The 16,402-nt window shown below is 44.3% G+C and overlaps 1 protein-coding gene across 1 annotated transcript in view; it reads right to left on the bottom strand.

Annotated features, from left to right (window-relative positions):
* TTC21B (tetratricopeptide repeat domain 21B) overlaps window positions 1-16,402 on the bottom strand; it is a 31,541-nt gene that overhangs the window by 3,658 nt on the left and 11,481 nt on the right. The window contains 16 exon segments of the mRNA XM_083405704.1: window positions 209-404; window positions 784-945; window positions 1,625-1,775; window positions 2,076-2,157; window positions 3,383-3,493; window positions 3,619-3,807; window positions 4,861-4,967; window positions 5,064-5,202; window positions 6,477-6,587; window positions 8,490-8,562; window positions 9,602-9,840; window positions 10,389-10,613; window positions 11,617-11,774; window positions 12,797-12,926; window positions 14,499-14,699; window positions 16,264-16,361. Coding sequence (XP_083261830.1) covers window positions 209-404; window positions 784-945; window positions 1,625-1,775; window positions 2,076-2,157; window positions 3,383-3,493; window positions 3,619-3,807; window positions 4,861-4,967; window positions 5,064-5,202; window positions 6,477-6,587; window positions 8,490-8,562; window positions 9,602-9,840; window positions 10,389-10,613; window positions 11,617-11,774; window positions 12,797-12,926; window positions 14,499-14,699; window positions 16,264-16,361 — 2,372 coding nt within the window.

Below are 16,402 nucleotides of genomic sequence, written 5' to 3'. Positions count from 1 at the left end.
CTATTGCCTCTGGTCTATTTTTTGGAACTCTGCTGAACTCTGCAACATGTTTAAGGTTTTCCTACACACGTATGACACACATATGACAAATATAATCTACTATTAAAGCAATGGACAGTGCATGGAATACATTTATTTGTAGGTATGAGGTTCCTACATGTGTATAATACACCTGTGTTCAACTGAACAGACACTATAAACAACCCACCTCATCAACCACAATTTCTGTAAAGGCGTTTAGCGCTCGCTCAACATTTGATTTTTGTTTGGTTGCCACAAGGCAGTAATTTTCCATGATGCGGAGCTGCACATGGCCTTGAGCTGTCTGGGGCTTCAGTTCTTTTAAGAGCTTCTCTGCTGTTCTCACAGCCAGCTGCACAGACTCTTGCTTCTCTGTTGAGCTACTTCATACATACATGCATAAAAGAAACAGCATCAGTTCTTGTGTATCAGCAACTCTGCTTTCCATTACTCAATCGGGATTTTGAAAATAGCTAGAATGAGCCCTAGAAAGCCGGCTGACAATATCACGCAAGTTTAGCCTTTAGGTGCCTTTAATTATATATCTGTCATCGACTTTTATCCATGATGCATTTTTATACAAATCAGTAAAAAAATAAATAAATCTGGTTCCCATCATTTCCCCGCTTGAATTCAACCTGTCACTCACTGCTGGCACCCAAAAATAATTTGTAGAGACTCTTCCATGTGCCAGTCAAGATACACCAAAACAAAACACTGCACCAAAATACTAGGAGTTCTAAAAATCTCATCGCCACTCACTTTGCGTCACCATCCAGGTGTTCAAACACTTCACCTCCCACTGTTTCATTGTCAGGGTTCAAGCAGATTTCAATCATATTATAAACAGCGTTTTGTCCCCAGTCATTGTCTTTCCTCGCTTTGTTAAAATGTCGAAGCGCATCATTTGGTTCGCCAGTGTACCTAAACAGGAAATCACACTTAACAGCTTGCATGAATTGAAACACAAGGAAACTGGGAAAATGATGCTGGCAGGCAGCTGAATTTGGAAAGGAAGAGTCCAAGGAGAAAGAAAAGTGGGAGCAGAGAGCCAAGGAGTTACAAAGCAGGAGTAGAGAAGTGGATCTGGCGGGTGGGCAGGATCCAAAACTCCCGTGCCCCAAGATCCGCCACCTGTCAACCACCTGTCATCACATGACACCAAGTGACTCAATTTCAAAAGGAAGAATCTTCCAGCTGTAATTTGTTTTTTGAATTTGGCACATTTATAGGGCCGTAGAGAAAAGGCGGCAAATTCGAAAGACCCTGAATAGGACCAGCAGCAGAAAAAGGAGAACTGGGATCACCCTCTTGAATCTTCCATTTCAGTTTGACCCCACAGGTTTACCTGCCCTGCATGTGACATCATAAGATGTCAGCCGATAGATAGGTGGGACTTTGTTTGGGCCAAACTATCATTAATCCTGCAGAGTGGAAATTCTCCCATCACTGTTGTAAAGGTAAGAAGGACAAAGAAAACAAGTGAACTGAAAGAGCCAGACATTAACACTATTTGAATTTGCTTGGCTGGCGTGTCATGAAAGCAAAGGAAACCAATCCTTTCTCACTGACACTAGACGAGTGATTTTCTAGCCACACCTACCAAAGATACAATCCTTTGCAATAGTGAAAACCTGGGTCGAGTTTTGTCCTGGGGGAATGTTTCTCAGCCATGGCAATAAATCTTGGAACTTCTTCTAGCTTTCCGGCTCTTCTTAACAGGTCAATTAAACGTGATAGCGTTGCATAATTATCTGTTAATGTAAGCATTACGGGCATTACAGAAAGCAAGCACATTGTGAAAATTAAACACAAGAAAGAAGCATAAAAATCTAAGAGTGTTAAGTAAAACCAGAACTATAATGTTTGGTAGGCAGAAGGTGGGCCCTTCTGTGCCACCAGAGAGATGCTGGTGTCACACTCTGCAGGCAGCTGACGGAATCCACCCACTCCTCTAGCCTGGTGCAAAGGGAGCTTGCATTGCTCTGCCATCAACGTGTAGCTTTAGTATAAAGATTTCTTAAAAGGGAGCCATGAAAAGATCTGATGCTCACCTGGGCTGCGTTCCAAAAGCTGCTGGAAATGAAACACTGCTTGTTCGTAGTCCTGTTTCCTGAACATGAGGTCAGCCATCATCTACAAGCACAAAGCAGAGATGCTAAGGAAACAGAAAGCAACACAAAACCTTCTCCGCAGCAATTTTATCCTGCAAAATCAGCTTATACTGGAGTGCAAAACTCAAATGGGCTAGAGGCTAAACTCTTCTTCAGACACCAAATGCCCAGGGGCCACACCCACAGCTGTTAAAGAACAAAAATCGACCAGCTTCAATGGTTCCTTGGGATCTGCATTGGGAGCAGTGATTTATTTTATTTTGTTCGTAAGTGATCTGGAGTCGGGGTGAGCTGTGGGGTGGCCAAGTTTGCTGATGATGCCAAATGGTTCAGGGTAGCAAATACAAAAAGGGGTTGTGAAGAGCACAAAAAGGAACTCCCCAAGTTGGGTGAACGGGCATTAAGATGGCAAACATGATTCCATGTAGTAAGTGAGTGTAAAAATTCATGGTATATGCTAATAGAATCTGAACTAGCAGTGGCTGACCAGAAGAGAACTCAGGATCATGGCAGGTAGTTCCATGAAAATGCCATTTATGTAGAGAATGGCAGAGTTGCTGTGAACCACATTAAGGCTCCGCAATTGTTTGACAGCCCTTGCTTCTGCATACCTCTTTCTCTCATAGGTTTCTCTCCATTTTCAGATGTTAATGGGTGCACCTTTAGTCTGTACCCCTCTGTTTATGGACAGGCAATGAGGCCAAGGAGCAGGGCCATTTCTGTGGTGGCTCCTATGCTCTCAAACACCTAGCCAAGGGAGACTAACCATGGAATCTTTCTATATAAAACTTTAGTTGGCTTGGGAAAAACCATTTGTATCAAAAAGCTTTTGCTTGTTAATGCCTGTCAGCTGTCAGCATTTGAGTTTAGCAAATTGTTGGTGTTTTTTGTACTAAATGTTAAAAGTTTTTTTTAAAATAAATTTGTTAGATTCTCTTTTGACATTACAGTGGAAACTTGGTTTTCAAGCATCTCAGAAGTCGAACGTTTCGGCTTTCAAACGCTGAAAACCCGGAGGTAACTGCTTTGGTTTTCAAATATTTTGGAAGTCGAACAGTCTTCCGGAGCGGATTACGTTTGAAAACCGAGGTTCCACTGTAGTTCTTACTATCAGTACATTGCTCTGAGTGCAATTTTCAATAGAGAAAAGCTGCTCATGCAAGAGAGGTGTCCCTTTATCGTTTTTCTTAAAACCTAAAATAATGTCATTAAATAGTCATCCTACAGAGAGCATGTGTATAACTGACCATGGCAGCTGGCGCATTATCTGGATCACTCTTCAGCAACAGAGCACACTGGCGCTGGCATGCATCCACATCATCGTGTGCAAGGTACAAACGGGCTAGTTCCAGCATCACCTGAGGGTTAAAATATAAATAGAAGCTCTTCACTAATTTCTCATTCTATTTACAACATGCATCCCAACCACCACACCTCTTAAGCAAGGCCGGAGGGGAAACGGTTCCTCTTGGTGCTCACTGACCTTGTTGTCCGTTTCACAATGAACAAGAGCTTCTTTGTAGAATTTAATTGCTTTCTCATAGTTCCGCTGGGCCGCTGAATGCTTTGCTATCTCTGCACAAATTTCAGCTGCTAGTTGCTTCTGTACAGGAACCGCGTCCAGCTGCTCTATCTGAATCCGCTTCAATACTCTGGCCTGCAATTCCTGAGCCTGGTGGAAAAGCAAAAGAGGCTTGCAATAGGAAATAATAATATCGGATGAAGTTTGGGGGGGGGGGTGGATTTGGAGCAAGTTGTGCATTTTAAAAAGGACCAATTCTCTAAATCAGTATTGTATGTGTCCTTGTCTTGATATATGCAACATAAGAGTCGCAGAATTGTAGAGTTGGAAGGGACCACAAATGTCATCTAGTCCAACCCCCCTGCAGTGCAGGAATCTTTTGCCCAACGTGGGGCTCGAACCCACAACCCTGAGATCAGGAGTCTCATGCTCCACCAACTGAGCTCAGAGGCCAAGTTAACTCTTGTGCTTGACTGGTGGGAGCAAACAGCTGGTCCTTTGTTGCCTGACATACCTTAACAAATTGAACAGTCAAAGGTCTGTAAGTGGAAGGAAGTGACTTTTGTAAGGGATGGCAGGAGTTGTTTTAACGTCACTAATGTAAAATAGAGAGGGGAAAGTTGAAGTCACCAAACACATGCAATAGGGGAATAATTCATTATCACCATTAAAATGTTTTTTGTTCTGCTGGTACTACTCATTGGGTGACCTTGGGCCAGCCACTGCATCCACATCTAACCTACCTCACAGGGTTGTTTGTGAGGTTTAAATGACGAGGAGCAGACCATGTGCACCATCTTACTCCTTGGAGAGAAGGTACGATACAAATGCAATAAAGAAGTACAGTGGTACCTCAGGTTAAGTACTTAATTCGTTCCAGAGGTCCGTACTTAACCTGAAACTGTTCTTAACCTGAAGACCACTTTAGCTAATGGGACCTCCTGCTACCGCCACGCCGCTGGAGCACAATTTCTGTTCTCATCCTGAAGCAAAGTTCTTAACCTGAAGCACTATTTCTGGGTAAGCGGAGTCTGTAACCTGAAGCGTATGTAACCTGAAGCGTATGTAACCCAAGGTACCACTGTAATAATAATATCAGACCTGGACCATTTTAAGCTTGATCTCCTCTATAGCTACCAGGTAACCAAGTATCTCTCTTCTGCTACCAAAGGCCTAACATGCCAATATTTAACATTTCTTCACCTGTTGTAAGGAAACAACAGCATCGTCCGTCCTGTCCATTTTGCTGTACACCTTTGCCAGAAGAACATGGTAACGCGTATCTTCCATCAGAGAGGACAAATCATTTACTGCAGAAACACAGAGATATATTTGATACAGAGTCTTGACAAATAGTGATCTCTTTATTTCTTAAAAAAAATATGAAGCAAATAAGATGTACGTACCAGACTCATGATCCAAAACCTGCCGAAGGACTTTTACTGCTTTTTCATACTGGTTCAATTTCAGCAATAGCTCTGCCAGGTCGTAAGAAAGGAAATTCTGCTGCCCAGTTTTCAGAGCAGCTTCATAATAATTGATTGCCTAAAATAATAAACGAACAAACAATCTGAAAGATCCTGTTTGACATTTCTGAAAGGGCTGCAGGTGTCAGAAAGGAGAAGATTCCCTGACACTCAAATGGAAAATTACGCTTGCCATTTGAATAGCTTAGCTGCCTTCAGACTATCTTAGCTAGTAAATCAATACTTTGCACAGATTAATAGCTAAATATAAAACTAGAGGCAAATTTCTTTTTGATACGTCCGTATTTTGTTCCGGTCACAGCTCAATAATTCTTTATATGGATTATACATATGTTTGAAAAATCATACACAAACCTGAAAATAAAATATTGCAGAAGGAACCTGCAACAAGATATGATGTGCTTTGAATGAGGTCAATGAACATTCTTAATCTAAGGGTTAATAGTTTGCTGCACTGTCAGCCCCAGACCTCAGGAAGGGAAAGGCATTTACCTCTCACTCCTTGCACATATGTGCCTGACAATGGGATCCCTCAATCCCAATTTCTCTCACCGCAAGGATCTTTTAAGCTGTGAGGAGTCTGTTTCTTAGCAACTTTAATAGCCTTTGGGTGACGGCTAATTTTGATTATATGAAGCACTTTTCTCTCTGATCCCGTGACCACCCCCAAAGCTCACAGTGCCCTTCACAGGCCAACAGTTTAAATTCTGCATGGAAAATGAAACAGGGAATGGGAGTGGCAACACTGGAAAGATAAGGCATTGTCCTCCATCATGCATTGACAGCTCTCTCCATTCACGAACAAGCCAAATACCATAGCCACGCAGTAACACTTGGACACTTACGGGGGCATTTGGGCGTCGTGTAATCCATATGTGGATATTTTTTATTTTCTTTTTCAGACAGATTTCCAGTGCATCAGAGAGGAGTCTTCTCCTTCCTCTCTCCCTCCTTCCTTTAACCCCCTCAAGTTGTTTGTTACTGTTGTTTGTTTTCATACAAACAATATTAACCTAAAAATTATTATTTTTTAAACCTGCATTTTGCTTTGACCCACAAAAACCACCCTCTTCTGGCTAGCTGGCGTCGTTTCACTTTTGTACTGGTCAGCTGCTGCCACTAAAAACTTGGGGAAGGAAGAGCTGGATGGAGGAAAGAGAGAGCTAGAAACTTCAGAGCAGAATATTTTAACATTCTTCATGCTGCTAATTCTTTTTGTGTGTGCACATCGACATCCACAATCCTGGGCTCTTCTGGAGGGCAGGTTAAGTATTTCTGGAAATGTTACAGAAATGATTGTATCGGGATGCATGCAAGCCAGTCTTCACATACCTTTGTATACTTATGAGTCTTGACCAAGGCATTCCCAATTTTGCGAGCCAATGCTCCATCCTTTAGATTCAACTTCAAAGCCTGTTCATATATCACGATGGCTTCTTCAGGCTAGGGTAAAGAAAAATAACAGTAAGGTCATGAGAAGCCCAAGCATGAATGATTGCTAGGCCTATTTATCTATATCTACCGTATTTTTCGCCCTATAGGACGCACTTTTCCCCTCCAAAAATGAAGGGGAAATGTGTGTGCGTCCTATGGGGCGAATACAGGCTTTCGCTGAAGCCTGGAGAGCGAGAGGCTCTCACTCTCCAGGCTTCAGGAAGCTCTGCGCAACCCTCCAGAGCCCGGTGCCAAGCCACGCCAGGCTCCGGAGGGTCGCGCAGAGCTGCCTGTGCTCCCGGGCTCCGCGCAGCTCTGCGCGACCCTCCAGAGCCCGGTGCCAAGCCGCGCCAGGCTCCGGAGGATTGCACAGAGCTGCCTGCATTCTAAAGCCTCGGACTTTGCACAGCTCTCCGCACAGCTCTAGGGAGACCGACGCGGCTCCCTAGGCTTGCAGATAGCAGGCTGCTCTGGGGGCTGGGGTCGGGGGAAGCTCAGGCTTCCCCCGCGCCAGCCCCGTGCCTGGGGGGGAAATAATTTTTTTTCTTTATTCCCCCCCCCCCCAAAAAACTAGGTGTGTCCTATAGGGTGGTGCGTCCTATGGGGCGAAAATACGGTATATCTATATCTATATCTAGTATATCAATAGAGATACAACAAAACAAGACCAAATAATATTAATCAGAAGACAAGATTCCAGTGGGGAGTCTTGGGATAAGGCAAGGGCACAGAGCCAAGTGGGGAAACAAAACTCTGAAGAGCCTCATGGTGATCCCATTTGGTACATTCTCTTTCCATTTTCCCTCTTGAGGGGCAGGCAGCCTTGTAAATAAACCCATGAAAGTTACTAGCCTGCAAGGAGGAAGAAACAGACAAAGAACTGCATTTCTGTGTTGGACACAGAGGAGAGGGGCTTCCCTCTAGTAACTTGCTTGGTTTTGTCAACTGCATGCAATTCCTGGTTACATATGTCTACCAATGTCAGCATGCGACAGCAGCCACACCCCAGGAAGCGGCTTCAGCTGGCCAGCTAAATCAGGTGAGAGTAGCCAATGGGTTTCAAACCCTCAGTGAGTTAGGGGCTTCCCCTGCATACAAAGACAGGCTCCAACATATTGAGCGGATGAGACCAAGTATGGGTCCAATGGTTAAGAAGGCAGTTTCTACACATGCTCTACAGCAGTCATAGGCAAACTCAGCCCTCCACATGTTTTGGGGCTACAACTCCCATCATCCCTAGCTAACAGGACCAGTGGTCAGGGATGATGGGAGCTGTAGTCCCAAAACATCTGAAGGGCCAAGTTTGCCTATGCCTACTCTATAGGGAAGTGAGGGGCAGATGGGGCTCGTCAACTTGGAAAGGTAGCCCATCAAGGAGAAGGAAAACTTTGATCCTAAACTTCCACACCTTGCAGGTAAGAAAGGCTTCGGGAGTAAACCCAGAGGAAAAATCTGTACCCACTGCCTTGCAGGACATCTTCAGGAGAAGAAAGGCTAAGGAGTAACCCTACACAAATCCAAAATGGAGTCCCTAAGACTGCTGGATGGTGCCTTGTATGCCTCTTTCTGGCAAGCTGGTGCCAAAGTATTGTTCTGATTTTCTTTGGACCACATCAGCAAGGCTGGGGGGGGGGGGGGTCTTGTCATCTGGGCAGCCGAGGACCTCCATACACACTGCCCAGGCTTGCGCCTTGGGGAAGTCACTTCAGTGCTGCTAACACAGCAGTTTGACTTCACCTCCAGATGGGGCACTCCATTGTCTCTCATGACAAATGGATGCCAACGACAACAACAAAATGTCTACAAGGCTGGGGTCAGGGCTTGTGTACGCCAGTACTTTTCACAACAGAGGTGCTCCTTCTCGAACTGAAACCTTCTAACCATAATCCCTAAAGCCACAAATGCTTATACCTCCTGGATATTCATATATGCATCCCCAAGGAGAAGAAAGGTGTGAGAACTTGGAAGTTTCTCCACCAGGTCTCTGAAAATAAGAAGAAAGAAAATAAATCATGTCAGTAGTTGAATCTGTTTGCTACTAGTGCAGTAAGCCAACTTTCAATGGCCAGGTTTCCCCCCCCCCCCCCTCTTTTTTGTTTAATAAACTGGTGGCAAATGTTTGCTTTGTCTTCAGACATTTCAATTTAACAAGGACAGAGGAGATGTTCCAGAGAAAGCAAATTAAGATGAACTGTTATCCTGGAAATCTTAGTTTTAAGGAAGACACCGAAATCTGCTATCTGACGTGCTTTCTTGTTGATACCAGTGCTGTAACAGTTGTGTCATAGAACACGTAGCTAACTAAAGAATGATTCAGAAGAGCATGTTCATTCAAACAAAGGAGTCCAAGAGAACAACTGGAATAATCATAACATCTGGAAAATTGAGTCTAGCATACTTACTGTAAGACTTTAAAAAATTTGAGGCAAGGGGTAGAAGGGGACACACTTTGGTTGGAAGAAGCAGATATCTGTGGGCTCTGAATACCTTCCCTAGGCACCGTAAGTACTAAAAAGGCACAATATTTTATTGACAACCTTTTCCAAAGAAGCAAAACCGTACCATTCCAAAAGCAAATGGACACATCCTTGTTGCGGGGGGGTTACAGGCTGAAACACAGTTGCCCTGGGACAGCTTCAACGGTAGAGCAGGGATGGGGAAGCTGTGGCCCTTGGGATGCTTTTCAGCTCCAACTCCCATCAGCCTCAGTGCCAAGGATGATGGGAGTTGTAGTCCAAACATACATAGAGAAGGGCACAGGCTGCTCACCTCTGCTGTAGAGAGAGCAAAACTGCAGGCATACAGGTGCATGTTTCTGATCAATGCTGCAGTGACTCAGAGCTGGTTTCCCGACGTGTATTTTTGTTTTAAAGAATATTTCAAAATGAATGGCTTTTTTGTACATCAATGTACATCTATGCAAAGTACTTTTCAGTGAAGTGGTTTATTTTTGCAGGAAGAAACAGGCACCAAACGAACCTGGTACATAGTATTATTATTATTTTGGCTACCTAAGCTCTTACCTGTAACAGCTTGCGTATAGCTTCCTATCCTTCCTGTGCTCCAGATAGATCTCTGCCATTTTCTCTTTGACTTGAACAAAGTAAGTCTGCTCTGGGGTTATATTCCTGAGCATCGTCAAAGCCGCTTCCACGTCGCCTTGCGCAAGGGCTAGGTCTGCATTAGCAATCATAACTCTCAGCTCTTCCGGGGTGCCAGAAAATTCATTGATAGCATCTTGGAGGACTTTAATGGCTTCGTGCTTCAAAAGAGACCATTGTTCTTGTTAAATCTGTGCCTAAATTGCCCCTGCAAAAACTGTGGCTTTCAAACTTTGTACTTTCACAGAGACCATTCCACATCAAGGCATTTGCCCAGGAACCCCTGTGCGCTGGGAAGGCGGCCATTGTGGCAGCGTTCTCCCCTCGCACCCCAGTGGCACGCAATGGTTTACACAGAGCACCACTAGACTTACTGGACCTCACCATTGCCTTGTGTGAATTAAGTCGGTACCCTAAAAAAGTACTTCCCTTGCAGGAAAGGGCAGTGGCAGTGAGCAAGCTCCAAAGAGATGGGGAACCCTCCAGAATAGGCGTGGGAAGCAGCATGTACAGAGGTACGGAGGAAATCTGAAAAAACATTTCCCCCTCTCCTTCCACAAATGGATGCAACCCATCATCTGTCACTGCCAGCAGGATGACCGCAAGCACTCTCTAAAAACTGTACTTCTGCTAACAGGTATCCAAAATTTGCAGGCCACATCCAAAGGATATGTACCAGTTTTACGTATGAAACAGAATCTCGTCATACCTGTTCGCCATTCAACCGATGAGCATCTACTAGTTCCAGATAGACGGACACACGATCGCTCCCGTCAATTTCAATCCTCTTTGTTTTTGACTTTGAGGAAGGTGCGGCGGCTCTCATTCCAGGCAAGTTCATTGCCATCTGCAGAGTTTTAACAGCTTCTGCTATTTCCCCCATCTTTATTTGGGCTCGAGCTTTTATTAAGTGGTACACAGGATGCTCTCTGACCTAATGAAGAGTACATAATCAGCATCTATGTCCCATACAGTCTTCCAAGAAGAAAAGAAAAAAACCTAACCATCTAGTATGTTAAATCATACTTATATTAGTGGGATAATTATGTACCATATTTTTCGCCCCATAGGACGCACTTTCCCCCCCTCCAAAAATGAAGGGGAAATGTGTGTGCGTCCTATGGGGCGAATGCAGGCTTTCGCTGAAGCCTGGAGAGCGAGAGGGGTTGGTGCGCTTCGCACCCACAGCTTGCGGAGAGTTGCCTGCATGCCGCTCAGCGCGCCCAGACTTCGTGCAGCTCTCCGCAAGGCGCTTTCAGGCGCTCCCTCGGCCTGAAAGCGAGATGAGCACCACAACCCCATGGTCGCCTTTGACTGGACTTAACTATCCAGGGGTCCATTACCTTTTATAAATCATTTATTTATTTTTCCTATTAACTTTTGCCCTATCACCAGCCAGAGGATTGATGACCTCTGACTGCATTCAAATGGTAACATTTCGTCTTAAGATGAATGAGCCTATGCACTCCCTCTGCACAAAACGAGCAGACAAACTAGTAAGCCAGTTAGCAGTAGTTTCCTGTTTCACTTAAACCCAACGTTTCCAAAAGGGATCTAAAGTTAATTCATGGGGCTTGCATGAATATGAAGATAAAAGGAAAAAGCCTAGCAAATTTATACTGCCAGGGCTTTGGGGCTGCAACCACAGTAGGGTTTCTGTCGTACAGCAAGCAGGAAAAAAACCACGAAGCTGAGTCAACTCCTAAGCCTGAAACCCTGCACTGACTTTTGATATTGCCGATTTCAACTAAGAGCTCTTTGTTAAATAGCGAAATGCATATGTTTCCTTGTTATGTGACGGTTATTGATGTCCTGACAATTTATCCATGGGCAAAAAAAGTAATAATAATCCTGGCAGCAAATTAAAATGCCAATCAAGCATGGAAGTAAAATAAAGAGCTTCAGTATGCTGGGCTACATTTTCCAATCAAGTGTACCTCAAAGTTATAGCTTAGGCAGAGTTCCAGAGACTGAGAACAGAGTTTGAAGTTGTTTTGCAACAAATGCACTTGAGCCATCAGGAGATGGGCATCTGCGTGTGATGGATTCTGTTCTATGCAGTGCTGCAAGATGCTCTGGGATGCTTCCGTGTTACCTAATCAGATTAAGCAAACCAAACAATGAAGGGGAGAAACAAATTCAATATGCTGACAAGCTGCCTTAGGATTGCATTTGCAAGACAGGTTCGTTTCGACTGATTATACCTCCTTCCGTCCCAGCACTATTTATTAAACGGTTACATTTTAAAAAAAATATTCCAACAACTAAAGAAGCCATGAAATCACCTGCTGTAAGAAAGAGAGCACACCAGTCACCAGCTGCAAGTTACATCTCGGCTATTTTACTGTGTGCTTTATGAATCACATAGTACAGTTTCAAATTACAAAACATGCTTCAACAATTTCTTCTATTTGCAAGGTTCAAGGTGCGGGTGCCACTGCTTCACATAGTCTAAATAGCACAATATGAGGGAGGTAGCAACAGGCTAGGGAACTGTCAGGGAACTGCCATCGGAGCCAGAAGGAGAGGGAGGGCTCCAGAGGAATTCTGGAGAGCGTCCCGGGAGGGAGAGAAGCAGCACATCTTCTGGGGAAGGAAATCAGCTTAGCACCAGTGGAGGAGGGGGGCAGATGGGGGAATCGGCGAGGTGGCTCCAAGACTCCTCGCCGGGAACCAGCGGGGAGAGCACGGGTCCTCCGATGCCCACACCCTCCCTGCGCAGAAGGCTTTCGCGCAGAGAAAGTAGGCAGCGACTAGGCGTCAAAGAACCTTTATGCTGGAAGAAGTTCAAGAAACGCCCACTGACGGATTCTGCCAGCGATTGAGACAGCCACGGGTGAGTGGCTGTCCGGACAAGAAAGGTTCACTCAGGCAACCCAGCCAGGTGTTGGCACCGATTTACGCACGAGCAACCCCTAGAACCATTACAGGAACTGTTTAAGGATGGGGTGGGAACACCAAAACACCCCAATGCAGACCAAGCATACTAACTGATATTGCGGGGTGGAGTGTGTAATCCTTAACAGAGAGCACTCCACACTGCAGCTTTATTATTTATTTATTTATGCAAGTGCTACTGACGTAATCTTTGCATTGGTTCAAACTCGAGAGATTTACCTGCCAAATATTTCACCTTTGCGACCAAATAGGCAGCTTGCAGGAGACCAGGAACAGTTTTAACCACGGTTTCAAGGACGGATGCGCAAGGCTTGAGAAGCGGGGAAGGAGGTTGTCCTCGACCTGCAGGCTTGAGATAAACAAACAGTACTTTGATAGATTACATCGAGAAAGTGGAAGGGTTTTTTTTCTTTAAAGAGGAAAAAAAAATCCCAATGAAATGTATATCTGAGCTGAGATAAAAATTCTGAGTGTATTTTCAACAGGCAGTTTTCTAGATCTTCTCCAGAACGAAGCACCTGTGCTTTTCGAGGCAATGCTGAGGCAACTCCATGAATTCACATACCGTATTTTACGCTCTATAAGACGCACCAGACCACAAGACGCACCTAGTTTTCAGAGGAGGAAAACAAGAAAAAAAATATTCTGAATCTCAGAAGCCAGAAAAGCAAGAGGGATCGCTGCGCAGTGAAAGCAGCAATCCCTCTTGCTGTTCTGGCTTCTGGGATAGCTGCGCAGCCTGCATTCGCTCCATAAGACGCACACACATCTCCCCTTACCTTTTAGGAGGGGAAAAGTGAGTCTTATAGAGCAAAAAATACGGTAGCACTCTGCCTCTGGCCTGCTGGCCTGACTCAGGGGGGAGGGCTGCAAGCTCTTGCAGGCCAACAAGAGGGCAGAAAGGCATAATGAGAGTTGGTTCTGAACGTGGACGCAAACTCCTACTGGAACAAATCTTCAATTTTCTCTTCCAGGAAGAAAAAACTTGGAGGGGGGGGAAGGAACCCAACTAGTACAGATACAGTTAGGGGTAGGATTCTACTAATATTTCAAAGTCTTCTCACAACAAAGCCCCAAACCTACTTTGTCGTCCTCACTCAAGCTCAAGAAGAGTCCTTAAAACATGTGGCAAACCTGTGTCCTTCCAGATGTTATTGGATTCCGACTTCCACCAACCTCAGCCCGCACGGTCCATGGTCATGGGTGATGGGAGTAGGGCCCAACAAACATCTATAGGGCTACCTAAAGGAATGTCTCCACTCCTGTCGTTCAGCTCAGAGACTGAGGTCCAGCTCCGAGGGCCTTCTGGCAGTTCCCTCAAAGCGAGAATGAAGTTACAGGCGCCCAGGTAGAGGGCCTTCTCAGTAGTGGCACCCTCCCTGAGGAACACCCTCCCATCAGATGTCAAAGAAATAAACAACTATTTGACTTTTAGAAGACATCTGATGGCAGCCCTGTATTGAGAGGTTTTTAACGTTTGATGCTTAATTATGTTTTTATATGTATTGGAAGCGTCCAGAGTGGCTGCGGCAACCCGTTCTGATGGGAGGGGTATAAATAATAACATTATTACTGTTTCTATTATTATTATGGGTTTCCCCATCCCAGATTTAAAAACAAAACAATCAGCTCTTTAAGCAGATGACCAGGATCAACAGGAATCTTTCACATATTCGCCACATCCATAAATGACACAATGTAGCGCACCTAATTTGTGTCATGACAATGTTCTGGACTTATTTACAAGGAAAACAAAAATACTTTAGCAGTTACTCCGCTATTAACTATTACTCAGTCCTTATAATGGACAGAATTTTGGCAATTCATCCTAATTGTCTTTGCTTCAACCTAAAACCTTCTTTGGAGCACAAAGTATAATAATGGTTGTTGTTTTAGGAAGACAAAAATCCTAGCTACTTACCTGCGTTGGGCAAAAGCTAAGATACTCCTTAATAATCTCTATCAAAAAGTCAGGATTTAATTTTTCAAAATATTCTACACCAAGAGGTAAGCCTTGCAATGAGGAAAAATGAGTATCAAGAACATCGTTCAATAAAGTAATAACTTCCTCTTGTCTTTTGTTTTTCTTCATAGCCAACACTGCGCGCAAGTAAGATAATTCCTACAAAACAAATAGAAAATTACATGGGAAAAATCTATAATTAAATCTGTCATGATTCACCTAGCACTGGCCACCACTGGTAACTAGAAATTGCCCTCTGGCACCCAAATGCCCTGATTTGCAGCACATTTCCTGGCACGTATCTAGTTCTTAATAATAATAAAAATCCACTGGACATTCTTCACTCAGTGAACTCTTGTGAATTAACAGGCTTGTAGTTTTGTTCCAGAAACTGCCTGTGTTGCTTAGCAACTAATTGTATCACCCCCCCCCCCAATAAATTAAGACCTCTAAATTAGGACAGCAGGTTAGCAGATTGTGCTCTATGAGCACAGTCTCTGGTCACTTCCAAACAACCTGTTTCTTGAGCTGATTTCTTAGTACAGTTTGCAGGGAGGCTAGATGACATTGGCTATTTACTGAGCATTCGTTAAGATTTATTTGTGAGGAGGAGGAGGTGTCAACTGTCACCAGGTCTGGGGCAGAGGAGAGTCTCTTGCACAAAAGCAATTTGAACTTGCCAGTATGTGACTGATTGCCTCCCCAAACCCGTGACAGTCAGGAAAACACCCTTTGTTTTTGGAAGGGAGTGGTCTTCCATTTATTTTTTCCTTCCCTCAATGCAGCCATTATGTAAGTCACACGAAGGCTTTGGTATCAAGGACATTAAAAAAGAGAGAGAGAGAGTATTATATCCCAGATATGATTTCCCCATAGGTTCAGGGGTATTTCAGTCCGGTTCTTCCATTGCTGAGCTATCGCTAATGGTGCTGCAGTCAGTAAGAAGCCTACTAGTTCTCTGTGGTGCAGGGTGGAGCTGAAATCCAAAGATAGCAGGGCAAAGGCAGGATTTGGACAAAGGGTTTGGCCTTACATTGCGGATATAATGGAGAAAACAAACACCATTCAATGTGCTGCAGGATAAGTGTTTAATGGTTATTGTATTTGCGTAAAAACCAATAAAAATGTGTATTAAATTTATTTTTTGTCATCATCATCATCATCATCTGTTTGGGTAAGCAACAGAGGTCAAAGCAACATGAAGGGGAAACAGGTTAGAAATTACTTTTGCACAGAGTTTGAGGGAAACTAGACTGCTTACGACTGCCAGTTCTATCAGGCTCCTTCCTTCCCCAAATGTCACCTAGCAGTAGCCATTCAATCAGGCTGCAGCTGAGAGAGATTGGAAGCAGGGTAACTGAAGCCATGTTGGCTCCTCTCTTTTAACTCTCCATCTAAGAGCTCTGTAACTAAGAAATAGTGCCAGGGTTTGCTCCCCCACCCCTTTTGTGTCATTCACGTTTTCCAGATTGTAAACCTGAGGGCAGGGACTGTCTTATTACGGATCTTTGTTAGCCACTCTGGGAGTAAAAATGCTTCAAAAATGTATTACCTCGCCTGCACACATATGGATTCCCTGCTTTGAAACCCAAGAACTGGATGTTGCAAGGAGCAGAAAAGGAAGACCGGAGCCCTCTATCAAGAATTATCTGCCCACATCAATATTCTAGCCTCCTCAGTGAGGTTAGAATCAAAGCACTTTTGGAAAGGATCGTTCTCTTACTGCTGATTTCCCGATAGACTGTTGGATTTCGTTCAGGAACTCCAACTGCTGCTCGACATCGTCTAGCTTCCCTTCCATTAGCTGGCTCCGGATAATTCCTGTAATGCAAAGTCATCCCATTTCAGCTCTGCTCTGCATA

This window comes from Podarcis tiliguerta (assembly GCF_965153285.1).
Source record: "Podarcis tiliguerta genome assembly, chromosome: 1".
In the NCBI taxonomy this organism is placed as follows: Eukaryota; Metazoa; Chordata; class Lepidosauria; order Squamata; family Lacertidae; genus Podarcis; species Podarcis tiliguerta.
Note: the sequence above shows the minus strand (reverse complement) of the source record. Positions and strands in the feature narration are given on the sequence as shown.